The sequence below is a fragment of the Anastrepha ludens genome, chromosome 2 (assembly GCF_028408465.1).
Source record: "Anastrepha ludens isolate Willacy chromosome 2, idAnaLude1.1, whole genome shotgun sequence".
Taxonomy (NCBI): domain Eukaryota; kingdom Metazoa; phylum Arthropoda; class Insecta; order Diptera; family Tephritidae; genus Anastrepha; species Anastrepha ludens.
In genome coordinates, this window is record NC_071498.1 from 128,051,262 (window position 1) to 128,071,364 (window position 20,103).

General features: G+C 35.4%; 1 protein-coding gene and 2 non-coding genes across 3 annotated transcripts in view; all 3 read left to right on the top strand.

Moving 5' to 3' along the window:
* LOC128855317 (transcription factor IIIB 90 kDa subunit) overlaps positions 1 to 14,866 on the top strand; it is a 94,949-nt gene extending 80,083 nt beyond the window's left edge. Inside the window, exons 3-7 of the mRNA XM_054090124.1 lie at positions 2,448 to 2,597; positions 7,310 to 7,536; positions 13,332 to 14,101; positions 14,169 to 14,293; positions 14,368 to 14,866. Coding sequence (XP_053946099.1) covers positions 2,448 to 2,597; positions 7,310 to 7,536; positions 13,332 to 14,101; positions 14,169 to 14,293; positions 14,368 to 14,516 — 1,421 coding nt within the window. The 3' untranslated portion in view covers positions 14,517 to 14,866. The remainder of the gene's footprint in view (positions 1 to 2,447; positions 2,598 to 7,309; positions 7,537 to 13,331; positions 14,102 to 14,168; positions 14,294 to 14,367) is intronic.
* Positions 7,120 to 7,192, top strand: Trnak-uuu (transfer RNA lysine (anticodon UUU)). Its single transcript has one exon. It is a non-coding gene; the product is annotated as a tRNA-Lys (tRNA).
* On the top strand, positions 10,626 to 10,698 carry Trnak-cuu (transfer RNA lysine (anticodon CUU)). Its single transcript has one exon. It is a non-coding gene; the product is annotated as a tRNA-Lys (tRNA).
* Positions 14,867 to 20,103: the final 5,237 nt, after the last annotated feature.

Below are 20,103 nucleotides of genomic sequence, written 5' to 3' on the forward strand. Positions count from 1 at the left end.
TTGTGTTCAACTTAGTCAGCAATTGACACTCAGTTTCTACTTTTTTGTCGCACTAGGCGGCCGGTTCGATTGTAATAAATTTCTGCTTTTTTGGCGCTGCTTGAAGAAAAGTTCGCAAGTATCTTGTCTTAATGAAGAATTGCTGTTTTTGTTTGTCTTATTTTATTTTTGTTTACATGACAATAACAGCTTTTTGTTCTTAAGCTACACAATTTTTGCGAATTGTAACCTTCCAAAAATGGCACGAAAATCAAATGCTCATAAGAAAATATGGGTTTTTCGATGAAACTAGCAAAGCGTTTCAGGTCGTTTAACGCCTTAACGGCTAAGTGTGAAATGTTAATGCAAGTAAAAAATTTCTGCTCTAACGGACAGACAACCAGACAAGGAAATGCAAAACAAAAAATGTAGATTATCTTACGGGGGTTTATGATAATAATATATCCATTTAATATATATAAAAGCTCAGGGTTATAGAGGCATTTTCGGAGAATATTGATGGCAAAACTGCCGCTATACTGACATATAAACCAAATTTATCGGGAGACTCGTCATCACCTTCCTAAGCTCCCGTTATTGGAGTTCAACCACCACACATTGCAGGTGAAGAGCTTCAGCCACCTCGCGAAACCCGCACAACTTTAGCCCTATTGCATTCTGGATATTGTAGTGGGTTAAACTCCTACTTTTCTCTAATCGACCCCGATATACCCAATATATGTCCAGCATGTGAAGGCACCCCGCATGATACTAACAACCTTTTCATATGCCCCATCAAACCCACTCACTTAACACCTCTCTCCCTCTGTACCCAATCAGTCGAAACAGCACCATTTCAGGGCCTACCGTTTTTTAGTGTGAAATGTTACCTTGACAACTGTGAATGGTTTGATCGATACTTTACGAGATATCCACCGAGAAAATAATGGATTTCTTTTTGGAATGCTGAAGCACTCAGTTGGTCAATCACTGAACTTTCTCTAAAGCGTAGTATCACTTTCAATCGATGCTTTTAGTATAACTCGATGTTACTTATGCAAGTGCATGGAGAGACGTGCCTCACTAAGGGGTTAGGGGTAGTCAGAGGGCCAAAAAAATGATGATATTCAATGATTTTTTTTTTTGCTAGTCAGTTGCTTTATTTTACAAAACTGAAAACATAGCATTAATACATTATAATTCGACTTGACTTTAGCAAAAATACAAAAAAAATTAATAATTGTAAAAGTTATCGCTATTTGTGTATACCCCGTTTCTACAGAAGTCCCTTGCGGTGATCATGACAAGTCCTTGGAGATTATTAATTATCAATAGATAATCTTGTGCCTGATCGGTCTTTTTTTTCAAACTTAACAATTTGGCGGCCTCAGGAAATATTTTTCAGATTTTCAAGAAAGAAACCGACAAATTATTGTTAAAAAAAAATCGAAATTTTTGCAAAAAAAATGCCTTCGATCAGGCACGACTTTTTTATGTTTTTCAAAAGTAGTATACATTTTATATACCAAGCGGTTTTTAAGTTACAGTGATCACCAGTTCAAAAAACATAGTTTTGAAAAAAAAAACGCATTTAAAGTGCAGCTGCTGCCAGCTACTAGCTCTCGAACGCTTCGGAGCGCCCGAGAAAATGCAAAAAAAATTCAATTTTTTTTAATTCTGACTACCCCTAACCTCAAAGATTTCTAGCGGAAAAAATCATAACCTTTTAGCCACTTATTAGATAAATGATCTTTAAAAAATATAAACTAAAAAGAAATGATATGGTATGAAGTCTTCATTCTTTTTGATTCAAAAGCCAATAAAGGGAGTTTTAAAAAATCTTACTCTACTCCACATAGTAGGTGAGGCTATATACATACATATGTTTATATATACACAAATAGCTCTTATACAGTTAAGTCCACTTTTAAGCGACTACATCATATCAAATATATTTCCTTAATTTTTTTTTTTTTTTGTGTTTCTTAAGTCCAAGAAAGGTTTACTCATAATTTTAAATTTTATAAAAAGGTCTTACGATTCGCAAGATGTTGAACAGATGCTTGATACATGTACGGTTACATAAACTTAAAAAATAATTATATAAAAATAAATATAAGCTGTGAATCCCCTTCAATAAAAGAAGTATAGCAGAATACTTCAATAAAAAAAAAAATTCGAAAAATTGCTTAATCATTCATGCTGTATAACGCCATAACACAAATGGCTGGCTATCATTGATTTTTTGTTATATTTTTTATGTTTATTTATTACTTTTTTTTCGTTTGTTTGTTTTTATTGTGCGTTTTTCGTGCTCAAGGCTCCGCAACTTCCGTATTGGTGTATTTCTTGTATATACTCACACCCACACACACATTCACAAGACAAACATAAAAATTTCTTTATTTATTTATTTCTCCATCTGTTGAATTCACCTCACCACTCACTCTTCTTTTTCTCTCCTCTAGATCCCTGCTTGTATATCATGCGCTTCGCAAACAAGCTGCAATTCGGCGCCAAAACCCACGAGGTCTCCATGACAGCGTTACGCATCGTTCAACGCATGAAAAAGGATTCGCTACACTCAGGTCGCCGACCGACCGGTTTATGTGGCGCTGGTAAGTTAATGACGGTGAATTTAATTGAGTGAATGCATGCACATGCACGTGTATGTATGTACATAAATAAAATTAAAACACTCCTATGCATACATACATATACTACATACTTATGTATGTGTGCATACATTCCTAGCAAGTCGCTTAAATCTATTTTTATCAAAGCTTGATGGGTTGAAATCGATGGCATTACCGGTTGTTTTGTTTAAGAACCTTAATTAAAATTAACTGCATACTTACATACTTACAAACCTTCTCTTGTAGGCGTGGCTTTATCACAAATTCCTGGAATTTTAAGCATATTTTCTGATTCCTTAAACATTTACATATCATTCAGCTAAGAATTCGTACCTACGACTTGCGGCAAACTATACGTCCCTATTCACATTATATATCAGTAAAGGTCGTTTTATTAATGCGAGAAAAATAAACGTATTTGGCTTATTATTTTCAGTAGGACAAAGAAAATATGCTGTATTGAACAAGTCATAAAATATATAATCTATAATATAAAAATGAATCGCAAAATGTGTTGGTAAGCGCGTAACTCAAGAACTCATGGACCAATCTTAACAATTCTTTTTTTTTAATGTTCCTTGAAGTCCAAGGATGGTTTGTACGGCGAGAAAAATTAGAATAATTTCCGGGAAACCCCTAAAGCAGCCCTTTTCTTTTCCCCATACAAATAATGCGCGTTCGCGTTGGAGGATCTAATGCGTTCACACAAAAGTGATAATATCGTGAACCAGCCCAAATTGAAAAGTCAGAAAATGTAAGAGTTATAGATTTGATTGGCCTCGCAATATTCTTTCTTTTGTTTTAGTTTCAGAACTAGTTAAGGAATGATTTCATTCACAAATAGTTAAATAAATTCTAAGAATAATCATGCAGAGCTGAAAAAATCCATATATATTTTAAGAACAACAGAAGACGAACATATTTTACAAGATCTACGGAGCAATCATAACCCATTTGGTCGTGCAATGATTTTATTAGCCGGAGATCTTCGTCAAACATTGCCAGTGATTCCACAATCATCGCCAGCTGATGAACTCAATGCATATTTAAAGTCCTCCAATTTGTGGAAACATGTCAAGGTATTACGCTTAAGCAAGAGTATACGTGTCGAGTTGCAAAATGACCAATATGGAGACATATTCTCTAAACAACTCATTGACATTGGTAATGGCGAATTTCCTATAGACACCTTGACTGGTTGCATTAACTTTGCTCAAAATTTTTGTCAGTTAACTCGATCAAAAGATGAACTTATTCAAACGGTGTTTCCAGATGCTGCTTAAAATTACAGAAACCATGATTGGTTGAGCGAACGGGTTATATTGGCTGCAAAAAAACATAGAAGTAAATGAATTAAATTTCGAAATTCAAGAACAAATTACAGGCGAATTGAGGATATATAAATCAGTTGATTCGGCTACAAACCAAGATGATGTCGTCAACTATCCGCCTGAATTTTTAAAATCGCTGGATTTACCAGGATTGCCACCTCACAATCTTCAATTAAAGGTTGGATCGGTAGTTATAATGTTGAGAAATATCAACCAACGACGTCTTTGCAACGGCACACGGTTAGCGATAAAAAAATTATTGAACAACGTGATGGGAGCAACTATACTGAAAGGAAAGTAAATATAAAGGAGAAGATTTTTTGATACCACACATCCCAATGATTCCGACTGATGTGCCATTTGAATTTAAATGACTACAGTTTCCAGTGCGGCTTGCTTTTGCTATGGCGATAAATAAATCCCAGGGGCAAGCATTAGGTGTTTGTGGTATTAATCTAGAAAACCCATGTTTCTTACGTAGTCAATTGTATGTTGCCTGTTCCCATGTTGGAAAACCATCAGATTTGTTTGTATATTCACCGGGTAATCATACAAAAAACATTGTTTATCATAAAGCACTACAATAAAAATAAAACAGATTTTTGTTAATAATTATGATTCACTTGATTTACAACAAAGCGATTACTGAAAATACTTATTTATATTCGTTTTATTTCATGATTCTTTATTATATCGTTTATTAACCCTATGTTAATAATAATAATAATAAATAATTAATTATCTCTATGACTTGTCATTGAATCACCCACTTTATAAATATTTGTCACCTTTAGGTTCCCACTATCCCTTTAGATTATTTTTCAATCAGGTTTGAACCTTAAGTTCCCCTCTTAGTTTGAAGCCCTCTGGCAGACATCCATCACCCGAGCTGACCCATTTCTTTAATTCTCCTGAACAGAACCGTCACCATGATGATAGGGCGGTGTGTGTGAGTCAGCAGAGTAAAAATGTCTTAAGGTCGAAATATAAACTGCCACATTCAAAATCTATTTGACAGAACGAAGTCTGTCGGGTCCGCTAGTACATATATAAATATATACCCACACATATGCATACTATGCGTATATTCTGTCAAAAAAGTGCCGGAAATTGTGCAATAAAACGCAAAATAACTGTTTAATCATCAAAATTTATTTTGTCGCCTTCAAAATAGGCTCCATTCGAAGCAATACACAAATGCCAACGACTAGTTCAGTCAGCCTTTTAAACGCGTTTGAAGAGATCTTCTTCAGCTCCTTCAGTGAATTCTACTTAATGGCCTCTATCAACTCAAAGCGGCGACCGCGGAATGGCAATTTAAGTTTTAAGAAAAGGAAAAAGTCACAGCGAGCTGAATCCGGTGAATACGGTGATCGTTCGATGATCTTTGTCAAGTTTTTGATCGAAACAGTGTTCACAATATAAGCCTTGTGAGACGTTGCGTTATCATGATGCAAGATCCATGAGTTTTCTGTCCATAAATTGGGCCGTCTGCTACGCACATTCTCTCTCAAACGTCGCATAACTACCACATAATATTCTTTATTTACCGTAGAACCATTTGGAAGGAATTCCGAGTGCACAACACCAGGATAATCAAAGAAAACAAATAGCATAACTTTTACTTTTGACCGACTTTGACGTGGTTTTTTGGATTTTGGCTCATGCGGATAGCCGCCTGTTGACCGGTTTGCATGTCAAACTCATATACCCACGTTTCATCACCTGTTATGATGAGCTGGATACACGTTGGATCCGAATTCACTTCCTCAAGCATGTCTTCACCCATCTTCTTCCGATGAATTTTCTGAAAGAAATTCAACTCTCTAAGAACGAGTCGAGAAGCCACGCGTCCCATGCCCAATGGATGGTGTAAAATGTTGGGAATTGATTCGTGAGATACGCTAAGGTCACGAGCTACCTCCCTCAAACTTAAATGATAGTTTTCCAGCATCATTTCCTTGACTTTTAGTTTTGATCGACATTTTCATCCATTGGAGACGTTGATGGGCGACCAGATCGAGGCAAATCTTCCACGATTTCTCGACCCTCTGCAAAAGCCTTATTCCACTAGTAGACCCGTGTTTTTGATAAAATACACTCGCCATAGGATTTCTGCAACCTTTACAATGATTTGGCACAGGAAATTCCGTTCGAAACACAAAATTTAAGACAAAATCTTTGTTCAATATTTTTATCCATAGTGAAAATCGCAGAGCACACTTGCGGTTGACTGATATAATTAAATGCCAAAAACAAGCTAATTGAAAGATCACGCTCAAACTCTGCAACACTATAGAGGACAGTTGTTTCAACATTCCAGCAAAAAAAATTTAGATATTTGTGTAGCGCGCGCTTTTTAAATGAATAATTTTTGACAGAATGTATATTTGGGCGGGTCAATTTAGATGGAATGGTTTTTTTTTGACACCTTTGGCGTTGACTCTGTATTCGTTTGTGTATTATTTTAAGGAAATTTTTTAGTGAATGATTCATTAAACAGATTAATCTGGATTCAGTACATTTTTTCGCGTTTAATTCCTTTGGTAGTGTTATGAAAGTTGATTTAAGCCAATCCTGTTTCAATTGCCCAGTATCGTAGATGTAAGCAGCAGCAGAAAAAATATCGAAGCATCCGAAATTACAATGTTTTTGCAATTCGAGACATCGAATAAAGCTGGTATAGATTCATACTTTGGATGAATATATTTTTACATACAATTTCTAAAATCAAATTACGCAAAATTTGGTGCAGTTACGAGAATTCTATTGGAATTAAAAAGGGTGCGAGTTTTTTTTATTTGCAATCACAATTTATAAATGCCATGGTATTTGCACTTAATTGTGAATTGCCCTGTTATGATGAAGATTTTAGTCTGAAAATATTTTGGTCTGTCAATAAATCTATAATAAAGAATTGAATTCATTAAGAAACCAAAAGCTAAAAACCGGCCATCACACGGTATTTGTCTGCATTAATCAATTCTATCATAAACATTGATTCAGGAAAAGCGCAAATTTTTAAATAGTTTATATGACTATTTATAAATGAATATAGGAAATATTTTACAAATTCCAAAATTCAACAAACACATTTCAAATCAAATATCATTGAACTGTTGTGACTCATTGCCGATCGTTCTTAACAAATAGAAAATGCAAGTATTCTATGTGCCCGGGTAGCTCAGTCGGTAGAGCATTGGACTTTTAATCCAAGGGTCCAGGGTTCAAGTCCCTGCTCGGGCGGCAATTCTCTTTTTTATAATTAAATATGAAGCAGCTCCAGAAAAAAAATATTATTTGCACAAAATAGAAAATATAATTACTAATCTACTTATAAAATATAATCTTAAATTCTTCTAGCACTTTTGATTGCCGCACGCATGCACGAATTTAGCCGTACGATTTTAGATATTGTTGGCATTGTGAAAATACACGAATCTACCGTACGCAAGCGATTGATTGAATTCGCCGACACTCCATCTAGCGCTCTGACTCTGGATGAATTCATGTCTGTCGATTTGGAGGCTGAGCAAGATCCGCCAGCATTTAAAGCGGCACGTAAAAAGGATCGCGATCGTATCAAAGATGTGAGTATAAGTGAAATTTGGAATACAGCTACAGCTGTGCATTTATTGGGTTTCAGCGGTATATTTATTTGACATATGTTTGTGTGTACGAGTATGTAAGTAAGTAAATCAGCGCTGGCTGAAATTCACACAGTCACGCATTTCAATTTGTTAAACGATGAGAGAACGAAGAGAATAAATCGCTCACGCGTCGAATGCAAACAGTGTTGTCAATGCATTTGAGTTGCAAATTGTAAGGAAAAGGGATTTTTTTTTAATAGGTGAAGAAGTGGAAGTAGATATTGTTTTGGAGCAGTAAATTTTTAATATTTCGAACATTTACTTCAATAGTGTCATAATCCAAAAACAAAAACAACTTTTTTTTAGATAATTATGCTGAAATTTCCAAAAGTTTTTATTTTATGCTGGCGAAAAATTCATGGTTATATATGTATATAGGGAGATAATAAAATTTTGAAGTGGTTTTTCTCAACTTTTTGTTTTTTTTTTTGTTTTTTGTTAGTTTAAAGGCTATCGAAGTAAATAAGCGATAGGTACTTTAATTCACTTAATTTCTTGCTTAGAGTTTTATTAACATTTGAGTTAGAATTAGAAAGCAAAAAATTAATTAAATGAAAAATGATTTTTTTCAGTATGAAAATATAAAAGTTCGAAGTTACGTTGAAAAATTAAAATTCAACCCTCCGTAACACACCTTTTTTAAAACCATCGCTTGAGCGCCCGGGTCTGTCCTTTTTTGTCCTATTCGAAGATCCATTTTAAAAGGTTTATCCATAAATCGATAGAAAATTTAATATTAGGAAGCTACCTGTAATCGCAAGTCTTTAGCTATAATAAAAATATGATGTTGAATTCACGTCCAAAGTCGAAAAAGCCCCTCTGGCCAAACCCGGGAGGAGGGTCAAGGAGAGCAGTCCAAAATTCTGCATTACAATATTCTTTAATTTTGTGTATTTAAATTTCTTTAAAGACAAAATAATGTAAAATTAATATTCTGTGTATATGGGACCATATTTCTGTAGTTCCTAAAGCAGTATAAAGAAAAAAATTGTGTTACGTTTTCAATGACAAAATAGGAATTTATTAAATAATAAATTAAAACTTAATTTTTAATAAATTGAAATTTAAATTTTATAAATTGAAGTTTAAATTTCACCTAAAAGAAAATTTATTATTATGTATGGAAATATAAAAGTTTGAAATTATATTGAAGAATTAATTTTTAAGGAGAGCAGTCCTGAATTTTGCTTTACAGTATTTTTTTGGATACAAATTATGGAAAAAATTTGAATAAAATTTTAAACAGCCTAAATTGATTTTGGCTTCAAATTTCTTAAAAGACAAAATAATGTAAAATTAATATCCGGGATATTAAAATTGTGTACAAAAACTTATTTTCAACCATAATTATGTATTTTTAAAGTACAGTAAAGGAAAAAAAATTATGTTACGTCTCCAATGATAAAATTAGTATTTATTAAAAACTCAAAGCAAAGTGAAAATAATAAGCAGCTCAACAATAATGTATCGATGTTAAAACATATCGTAACCCATATGCCATAAACATGAACGTGTGAAAATGCAAATGTTGGAAAATGAAAATTAGAAGGTTTGGTTTCTAATATAAAAAATTATTTGCGGTTCTTTTAACACATGGTTTTCTGGGTTTTCGTGCAAAAGGAAAAGCTTAAGGTTCATCAAGTCAATCCATTAACTCAAAATTGGAAATTTTGCAAATTCATATTTGAGGCATAGCGGAGAAAATATAGTCCTGTAACTACCTGCATTCCGTGTTTGATAATAATAATAGAAGTAGTTTTTTTCTAATAGCGCTGGCCCCTCGGCAGGCAATGGCAAACCTCCGAGTGTATTTCTGCCATGAAAAGCTCCTCATAAAGTCATTTGTCGTTCGAGGTCGACTTAAACTGTAGGTCCCGTCATTCGTAGAACAACATCAAGACGCATACCACAAAGAGGAGGAGGAGCTCGGTCAAACACCTAACAGAAGTGTACGCGCCAATTATTTCTTTAACAGCCTGCATTTTTATAAGTTAAAATAGATTAATAAATAAATTGTAGTTACGCGGTGCGAACTATAAAAATTTTGTTTCCAATCCATTTTTAAGGTAAAGTAAATTCATGTTTTTTTTTTAAGTACGTTTTTTATAATTTCCAAGTTATCAAATATTTAAATACAAAATTATAAAAAGCAATTCGTTTAAATGAAATGAAAAAAGAAATATTGGTGCGAAGTTCAAAATGTATTATAAATCATTCCGAGGGGTCTAAATTTCATCCACTAAATTACTTTTTAGCAAGTTTCTTTGAAAGCATTTTGCCTGGAAAAGTTTTTATCTTCAATTTATTTCGAGGCTTAGTCTTATCACCTGTAAGATTCGAAAACTTACGTTCTGCATCTACTAATTTATTTTTGCAGATTCAAAAGTTATTGCCATTCATTTCTGCCAACCATTCGATAAAAAATGCTGCCAAAGCATGCGTTACAATTCATTGTATTATATAAAAATGTTGCCAAAGTGTGAAATGAAAATGTACAATTCAATATAGTCCAACAATTTCAACTATGCACTTTTACGAATTTTCGCCAAATAGTAGCTAATAGCCAAATAACCCAAATGCTTCTGAAAACAAAAAAAAAATAATAAATAACCAACTTTGGTTCAAAGTAACCAAAACGGCAACACTGTTGAGCAGATCTTCGCATGATAATAAGCGTCGGCATCACTGCTTCGTAGAACACACTATTGTATGCATGTATGTGTTAAAGCAGCGCAGTTTTTGTTGTGGAGTTACGTTCGGAAGCAGAAGAGCAAAATTTGTCAAGCGTGCCTATTATGAAACGGTCGGTTTTGTTGTAAATAATTATTTATTTTAGTTATTATTTAAACTATTTTGCCTTTAATTGTTTTGGCTTATAGGAATTAATTCTGCATACATTTTCTCTCTCTCACAAATGTAAGAGAGCCAACTAGATTCTCTCATATGATCGTGCCGTTTAAGAGAATCATGTAGGTAGTAGAAATGATGGCTAGTATTGTTAAAGCATATTTGCCAGCTGATCTCTAAGTGCCCGGCTAGCTCAGTCGGTAGAGCATGAGACTCTTAATCTCAGGGTCGTGGGTTCGAGCCCCACGTTGGGCGAATAGTTTTTTTTTATTTAAACAACTTTTTTCCACAGCGGTAATATTATTTAGCATTTTTTTCTTATTTACATTTTACTTATTCTAAATCTTGTTTTACTGGAATAGACTCATATTCCGGGAAATCAAAGCTTTTCGAGATAAATATGCAGAATTGATGTTCGGTTGGTCTTCATAAAAATTTCTTCGAGGTATCTATTAACGGTAAATCATTAGAGAAACTGTTTTTATTTTTAAATCCAGACTTCTCGCTAGTAGTTTGTGTACTTGTTTCATTTGGTTTTTGATTCTTTTTTGGCGTTAACGCTTTTATAATTTTTTCTCATACTATTTTGTTTTTAATTTTTTTTTTATATACAGGGTGAACGATATGAAGTGTTACCAACTTCACACTGCTTGTTTGTGTAAAACAGCTCATGACATCAACGTCAAAATTGTTCTAATGACAGTTCAATATATTGTTTATAAGCCATCAAAAGCATTTGCGTCTCAGTTTTGTTGAATTTTGAGCTCAAGCTCAAGGCTTACAAGTTCCAAAAAGCACACGATCTTTCACCCCAGCAAAAAAAGTTCGGTGCGAAAGAGCAAAGGAGTTGTTGCGCTTGTACGAATATGGCGAATTTCCTAACATTGTGTTTTCTGATGAAAAAAATTTCCCAATTGAGTAGTTCATAAACACTCAAGACGATCGTGTTTACTTGACCGAAGGCTCATACCAGAATTTGAGCCTACGTATGGCCACTCGAAGCAATTTCCCATCGCAAGTAATGGTTTGGGCCGCAGTGACCGTTGATGGACGCTCTCGAACCGTTTTTATCGAGCCTGGTGTCAAAGTGAATGCGGCTTATAATCGGGAAAATGTTTTAGAAGCTGCTTTAGAGCCGTGGACACGCAAACATTTCGGTCGTAGACCATGGACGTTCCAACAGGACTCGGCACTGTCTCATAAAGCTCATGTGAACTAAGAATGGTTGAAAAATCGTGTTCCACACTTCATTTCGTCCACACAATGGCTTTCGAATTCGCCAGACGCAAATCCGATGGTCCATTTTGGAGTGTAAGGTGAGGACTAAAAAATATGCCAGTATGGATGCGCTGAAAAAAGCGATTATATGAGAATGGGTCAAAATACCTCAAGATCACATTCGTGCAGCATCCAACTCATTTTTTGACCGTTTGAAGGCTTATAGTCAAGGCAAAAGGTGGTCATATCGAGCTAAAGTGAATATACAATGTTAAAATTGTAATAATTTTGGAACAATTTTGTTCTTGGTGTTTTGAATAGGTAACACTTCATATCGTTCACCCTGTATTTTTTTGTATTTGTTTTTTTTTTATATTGCTTTTATTCATTTGTTTTGCTGTTTTTTTTATATTCTTTGATATTTTTTTGTTTTATTTTTTAATAATTTTTGTTATTCTAATATACTGTTTTTGTTTTGGTTTAATACTTTTTTTAATATTTTTTTTTAATTTTTTTTTATTTTATTTTTTTTTATTTTTTTTTATTTTATTTTTTTTTACTTTTTTTTAATTTTATTTTTTTTTATTTTTTTTAATTGGTACCGCAGTATCTCCATGCAATCTTTGGAACAACAAACCCAAAATTGTGCTTAAATTTGTAAAAAGCTTAAAACTCTAGGGTTACAAAAATAGGCCTTGCGCAATAGATCAATTCTGGTCGCAGTGCATAGTGGCCTTCTAATAATAATAATAATAATCTTTTATATTCATTTGTTTTTTTATATACATATATGTATATTTTTTATTTTGTACTCTTTTTTTAATTTTTTTTTCTTTTTTTTGTGTTCTTTTTTATATTCTTTGATATTTTTTATAAATTTTTTGTTTATTTAATATTATTTTGTTTTATTTAATTTTTTTTTTTGTATTTTTCAAGACTCTTGTTTATTTTTTATAGTATATTTTGTTGCTTTTTTTATTTTTTGTTTGTATTTAAAAAAAAAATATTTTATTTCTTATTTTTTTATTTTTTTTATTTTTCTTATTATTTTTATTTTTTTATTATTTTTTTATTGTGTTTTTTTGTTTTTTTATTTATTTTTTTTTAAATATATCAAAAATTTTAACCAAAAAATTTTTAAAAGTCCTCTTCGAATGTTTCCAAGTTCCTTCTCAGTTTTTATAGCGACCCTAGAAGAAGTAGTAAAATAAATCAGGGTCGACCTTATTATCACATTTCTGCGTTATATTTCTGTCAATTGTGAAATTTGAAAAAAAAAGCGAATCCTAAATATAGGTTTGTTGTGGTGACCGTATAAACATCGCCCAAACATATAGGAGAATGCTGCTGAAGTGACAGTCCTTGGTCGGGTATAAATCCGGGTCGTTCCGTTAACGCAACCGACTGTGTGTGGGAACGCTAAATGAAGGTTTAGACAGTTTTGCTGAAAAAATTAGTAAATCACTTCAAAAATGTTCAAAAATCTCGAAATCCTGACGTCATAAATATGAACATTTGGAAGACGGATTCCTTTTCCCAATACTGCCCACTTCATATGTATATCGATCAAGAACATTTTTTTTTTTTTTTTATATATATATATATATATATATATTTTAATTTATTTTTTTAATGCGTTTGCTTTGTTTTTTTTTGTCGCTCACGCACAGATCGGAGAACATGAATTATCGAAATTACAAAAGGAAATCGATACACACCTCGAAAAAGATCTCAAACGCTTGCAAAAAAACACAATTAAACGGCTGACGGGCGGTGTGGGCGATATCGCTAATGATGTCGATTTCGAAGATGTCGAATCGGCAAATTTCATTGAAGAATCCAATCTCGAGGCAATCAAAGAATGTTTGGCCGACACACCCGAAGTTAAAGTGCCACAAAAAATACCAGAGAAAATTGTTATAAATGGCCTCAAACCAGACATCGAGTCAATGTGCCGGCCAGCACCGAGCGAACTGCAAGAAGCGGAAAGGTCCAAAGAGAACGAGGTCATGGATGATTTAGATTTGGAAGGCTTAGACGATGAGGAGATCAACAATTACATTTTGACGCACGAAGAGGCCGAGTACAAAAACAATATGTGGAATGCATTAAATGCCGAATACCTAAAAGAAATGCGCGAGAAAGAGGAGCGTTTGGCAAAAGAACGTGAAGAAGGTAAACCGGAGAAGAAGAAGCGACGACCACGTCGAAAGGCTATCGGTCCCTCAACCACCGCTGGCGAGGCTATCGAGAAGATGCTGCAGGAAAAGAAGATCTCAAACAAAATTAATTATGACATTTTGCGTACACTGACGGAGGGCTGTGCAGCTGGTGGCAGCAGCAGCACCACAATACAGGCGGAGGCTGGTGCGTCCGAAGCAGTCGATGTAAAGAATGTGCCGATCATTGTGGAAACAGGGCCGATTCAACAAAAGAATAGGTGCCTTCGAATGAATTTATGCTGTTTCATAAAACGAATTTAATTTAATTTTTCTGTTTTGTTGCAGCCGCGGCAAGCCAGCTTACACAATTGGTGGGCCAGCATCCAAAGTGCCTAAACTTGAAATGGGCCTGCCAGTGGCAAAGGAGCCGCCTACGCCCACGAAACAGGAACCGCTGGTGGTGGAGAATGGTGAATTATTTTTGAGTTCAATTTGAAAGTATTAAAATATGCATGTCTTTATTTTCTTATTTTGATTTTTACAGATGATTTGGATGAATTTGTCGACGATGCTGAGGCAGATGCCGATGCCGAGGTGGAGCCTGAACCAGAACGCGAATATTCCTCACTCAAGGATATGCTGAACGATGGCGAAGAGGACGATTACTATGGCTATGAAGAGGACAATTACTAATAATGGCAGAAGAAACACTTTTAGATTTATTTATTACATATAGAATACTATGTATTTACGTTACGAACAAACAAAAAATAACTTTACAGAAAGTTTGCTAGCAGCTATTGATAAATAATGTTTTTATGCTTAGCCGTAGACCTACGTTGACTTCGATTTCGAACAAATTATTTTTTTAAACTTAAATATTTTTGAAACTACTCATAATATTTGTTTATATTTAGTTTTGACATATTGGGTCCGCCATATTTTGACGTGGTTTGCATAATAATTTCATTTATTTCTTATATCCACGTGGTTTATCTGTAAACGCATGTAAAATTATCTCCCTGGTCTCCTACGCTAACGATTGTACGATATTGGTGTCGGGCGATGGCATTGATGGCCTGTGCGCCAAAGTTAACGATTACCTCATCAGTCTTTCTCGCTTTTTCACTGCGAGGATTCTACAACTTTCCCTCACTAAGCTCACAGCGACCCTCTTTGCCACCTGGACAAAGGAGGTCAAACTACAGCTCAAGCTTTAAGTCGACGACACACCAATGCCGACTGTAAATAATGCCACAATTTTGAGCGTCAGCTTTGATAATTTGCTGTCATTTTCATGAGAATCGAAGTTACTACTAAGGTCCAAAACCGCAACAATATCCTTAAATCGCTTGCCGCCAGTACGTGGGACAAAGACAAAAAATTGTTGCTGGCGACATTTAAAGCGATTAACCGGCCAGTTCTAAATTACGCTGCGCCCGTCTGCTCGCCCGAGACTAGTGATACGCTGTGGACAAAGCTCTAGACATGCCATTACACTGCTATTAGGAAAGCGACGTGTTGCCTCCAGATATCCCCCATACAGCACCTAAAGGGTGATTTTTTAAGAGCTATAGGAAAGTTTTTCAAAAAAACACACGTAAAATTCAGAAAAATGCATGAAATTTTTATTTAAATCCATAGTACAGTCCATATAATTTTATGTTTGAAGATTATTTCATGCAAATGTTGACCGCGACTGCGTTTCAAATGGTCCATCTGCTTAGTCCAATTTTGACATTCTCTTTCCAATGTTTCGGCCGGTATCTCACATATAATTGCTTTAATGTTGTCTTCCAATGCGTAAAATGCAGGTTTGTCTGAAAAGACATGAGCTTTAACATAGTCCCACAAAAAATAATCCAAAGGCGTCATATCGCACGATCTGGGTGGCCAATTGACAGGTCCCGAACGAGAAATAAAATGTTCACCGAACTCGCCTCTCAACAAGTCCATTGTTACGCGTGCTGTGTGGCATGTGGCAGGCACCGTCTTGCTGAAACCACATGTCATGCAAGTCAAGCTCTTGCATTTTGGGCAAAAAAAAAGTTGGATATCATTTCACGGTAGCGCTCACCATTCACAGATACGTAACGATTCGCAGCATTTTGAAGAAGTACGGTCCAATGATAACTCCAGCCCATAAACCACCCCCCACATACTCAATATATGTCCAGCATGTGAAGGCATCTCGCACGATACTAAACACCTTCCTTTCCACGACAGTCTGTTCTACGTTACTGTCACTGCAGCAGCATTCCCCGTATATAAGTATCGGGAATGTTTATGTTGCTACAACAACAACAACGGGCTTATTCGAGGCACGTAATAAAAGCGGCAATACTGCTGGACTGATGACAATTTGCAACACTGTTGCAATTGCTCAACCAATACTTTTCTGATGTTCGGCAAACAAAAAATTGTTGATGCCGATTTATTTGTATTCGCGCGCAATATTTGCCGAATTTTTGACACTTCGAACGTGATGCTTTTGACAATGTTGCCAGAATTTTACATCGAACGTGATACTTTCACAATCATTCAACACTGCGGTTGTGATTGAAGCTCGAACAAGCCTAACATACTAACCACCTTCTCACATGCCCCATCAAACCCACTCGGGCACCCGATCAACCCAACCCACATCTCTCCGCCTCTGGACCCAACCTGTCGAAACAGCAAGTTTCCCGGGCTTACCGTTAGATGAGTTAAATGCTGACGACCGGTAATCTGCATTGCACTGAGAAGGTTTAGTAAGCTGCTACAATAACAACAACAACAACAAATTGTCGAATGAAGAACTTTCGCGTTTGCTAGAAGAATTGCGTAAAGAAGATTTATCAGCTGGAAGTGGAGCAGAGTTTGTTCCGAAACTCTTGAATAGTTACTGTTCCTCACAGATCTAAATCCGAACAAATCAAAGATTTGTTTGACGCAGGTTTTGACCGCCTTATGTCCAAAGAGACATTTAAATGTATTACAAAATGGATTGAACTGGCTCCTCTTTACTATAATCCACCTTCATGTGTTACAGTTGACGAGCAATTTCTCGTTGCTTATTCGACGCATTACTTATGCAGACAATATATGCCAAGTAAATGGAGAAATAAGCTTCCAAATTTTGGGTTTGTACTTCTGCCAAGGCGAATCTATTAAAGGAGGTATCGGTAAATCAGCTCTCATTTTTTTTCTTTCGCCGTGTTCATGTGGTTGTCAGCCCGGAATGAAACCATGCGAATTCATTATTTGTTTTCTAGTTTCCCAATACTTTGTTTTGACAATCAAAGTACAGAACATTGTTGTTGGCCTAGAGCCACCAACTTTAATGAATGCGCTTTGACTTATGCTGAGTCTTTATACGTTTGGCGAATTCAACCGCATTTGTGAAAAGAAGCCGGAACTGTGGCTGAAAGGAATCGAGGTGAACGCGTAGTTTTATTTAGTTGAAGAACTTAAAGACCACAACGCCACAACGGACAAGTTTTTTGCATCGTACAAATTGAAAAAGAAATCACTCGAGAGGAATTAAACTGTGGTTGGTACACTCCAAAAAAATAGAAGAAGCATTACAATAAAACGAAAGGTGGTGTTGATAATGCCCACAGAATGTTTGGGGATTCAGTTCGAAACGAAAAACAAACCGTTGACCAATGTGTGCTTTTCCCAATGTTATCGATATTTCTGCGTTAAATGCTTTCGTAATTTATATAAATCTTCATCCAAACTATCAAACTTGAAGAGGCAAGCAAAGTCGTAAGAAATTTTTTCGTGATCTTGCTGTTAGTCTACTCAAAGTTTACATGTTGTTGTTGTTGTAGCAACGTAAACATTCCCCACATATACATATACGAGGAATGCTGCTCAAGGGACAGTCCTTGGCCGGATATAAATCCGGGTCGTTCCGGTTACGTAGAACCGACTGTCGTGGGAGCGAGCATTACATCTTCAAAGAATGCTATGTGACCCACCAACTTCTTCGACATGGGGCGAAATCCTGTCGAAGAACTTTATTCATCACCTGCCAAGCATGCGAGATTGGTTCCAACGCAACCCAAAAAGCATGACAGATGCAATTTTTTAAAGGGCCTAAACTCTTTTATGGACAATGTACAAAATACATAAGGGTCAAAATCATCGACCCTTAAAAGTAAGATTAGTCGAATTTTTTTTAACGTAGACCTACGGCTAACAAATTACAATATGACGGACCATCTCAAATAAAAAATAAATAATTTATGGAGTCATTACTTAAAAGCCACTAGAACAACTTTCATGCAATCAAATTTTATAAAAATAATACATACATATTGTTATAGCAAAAAAGTCTAAAGAATTTGTCGATAAATGAAAAATGAATATATTAAATATATTGCTACGAAAATTTTTAATTTCTCTCATTAGACACTCTTTGCATTCTACAAGTTACGCCGGCACGTATGCAACATAAATCCACTTGACCCAGCATACACGCCCTATAAGGGGATAGAAGATTCTGCACATGAGGGGTAACATTTTTGAAGTGAAGCTTCTTAGACGTTCATGAACGAGCGAGAATGGAGAGTAAAATTTCAAGGCCATGCAACGTTTTGGGCATTTTCGTTCCGCGAGAGAGAAAAAAGATGTAACGTAGAGGATAAGGAGTGGGAGAGTTATACCTTATATATATCTTAGATACACTTTTGGCTATTTTTCCGGAGTTTTTCTTTGTGGTTGCTAATTTCTAGTGAGAAATAACACTGCCTACTTTTTGGCGCTTATTTGTTGGTGCAAACTTGTAGGAAATATACTTTTGGTGCCTACTTTTTGGCGTTATATTTCCATGGTGTCCACTGTTTGGGGAGCTTTTTAGTCGCAATTTTTTTGGCGTTTTTTTTGGTGCCTACTTTTTGGCGCTTATTTCCGTTTCCTGGCTAGTTCCGACTTCGGATTTATTGGTATTGCCTTGCGATAATTTGTGCCGCTACTGCGATCCTGGAATCGCTGCGTTTGTGCGGGTGATAAACGCTCGGAGTAGTGCGCGTTGTTGCCACAGTTTGTGTCCGGCATTTACCTACAGCGCTCGACCCTTCTACGTTTTTTGTAAATTTTGTCTATTTGTATTATCTGCAAATGTTGTGAATTTATTTAAATATATATCCTTTCTCTCTCTCTCTCCCATTCTCTCTCGGGTCTCTCCCTCTTTCTTTGTCTGCCTTGAAAGTTTCACTTCTATTATGTATACCAGCCCACACGCACTTTTTTTGTTGTAGCCAGCTACATCACTGCCGCCAGACAAAAGGCCTGTTCTTTTCGCCATTTCCTCGCTCGCTATCTCTATGCTCCAAAGCAACAACAAAGTTATCGAGTAAAATTTGCCGCTAGCGAGTGTGGTTATAGCTCTTTAGGTCGCACCGCCTTACCAGAACATGTAATTTAATGCAGCTCACTTTCCGCTTTGCCGACGTACAGTGACTCACGCCTTTTTGATGAAGCCAAAAAAAATTATGAAAATATCAAATATATTTTATGTATTTCCATTAGAGAAAAAAATCTTATTTTTTTATTGTTAATAACATGTTTAATTAATTAATTCCTTAATTAACATGTTGTAAATAATGGCTGCTTGCATCTGTCTAGTCGAATTTTCTTCAAGTGCGTCGTCAACACATAATGAAATTAAGTGCAGAAAATAAATGGAATTTAATTAATTTTTTTCAATAAAAGCTTGAAAGAGTAGAGAAAAGGCTAGGCTTAACAAAGCTGTCATGAAAAATGAATGTGCGGCCTTATTTCTAGGTTATGGTTGCACTAACGTTCTACGACTTCTATAAACTCTATTGAAGCTCTCTTTCGCTTCAATACGCATTAATTTTATAATATATTTCACAATCAACAAAAACTTCCTTATACACAACGAAATATAATATTTGCTCCAGAGTGCTAATTAAGTTAGGGCCTGCTTAGTGTTGTTGTAACCGCATAAACATTCCCCATACTTACATACGGGGAATGCTGCTGGAGTGACAGTCCCTGGCCGGATATATATCCGGGTTGTTTCGATAACGTAGAACCGACTGTCGTGGAAACCTGGGCATTCTATTTTCATTCAGCTCGATTTTCACCACTCAAGCAGCCGCTATATAACAAGCCGTTCAATACTGCGCCAAAAGCAAGGGTAATCACGTAATTTGCTCCGACAGTTTGTCCTGATTCCAAGCCACCCAAAACCACAACAAGTCAAGCAAAATCATCGACTGTAGTAAAAACATACGAATTTCCTATCGGACAGTATCAAAATCAT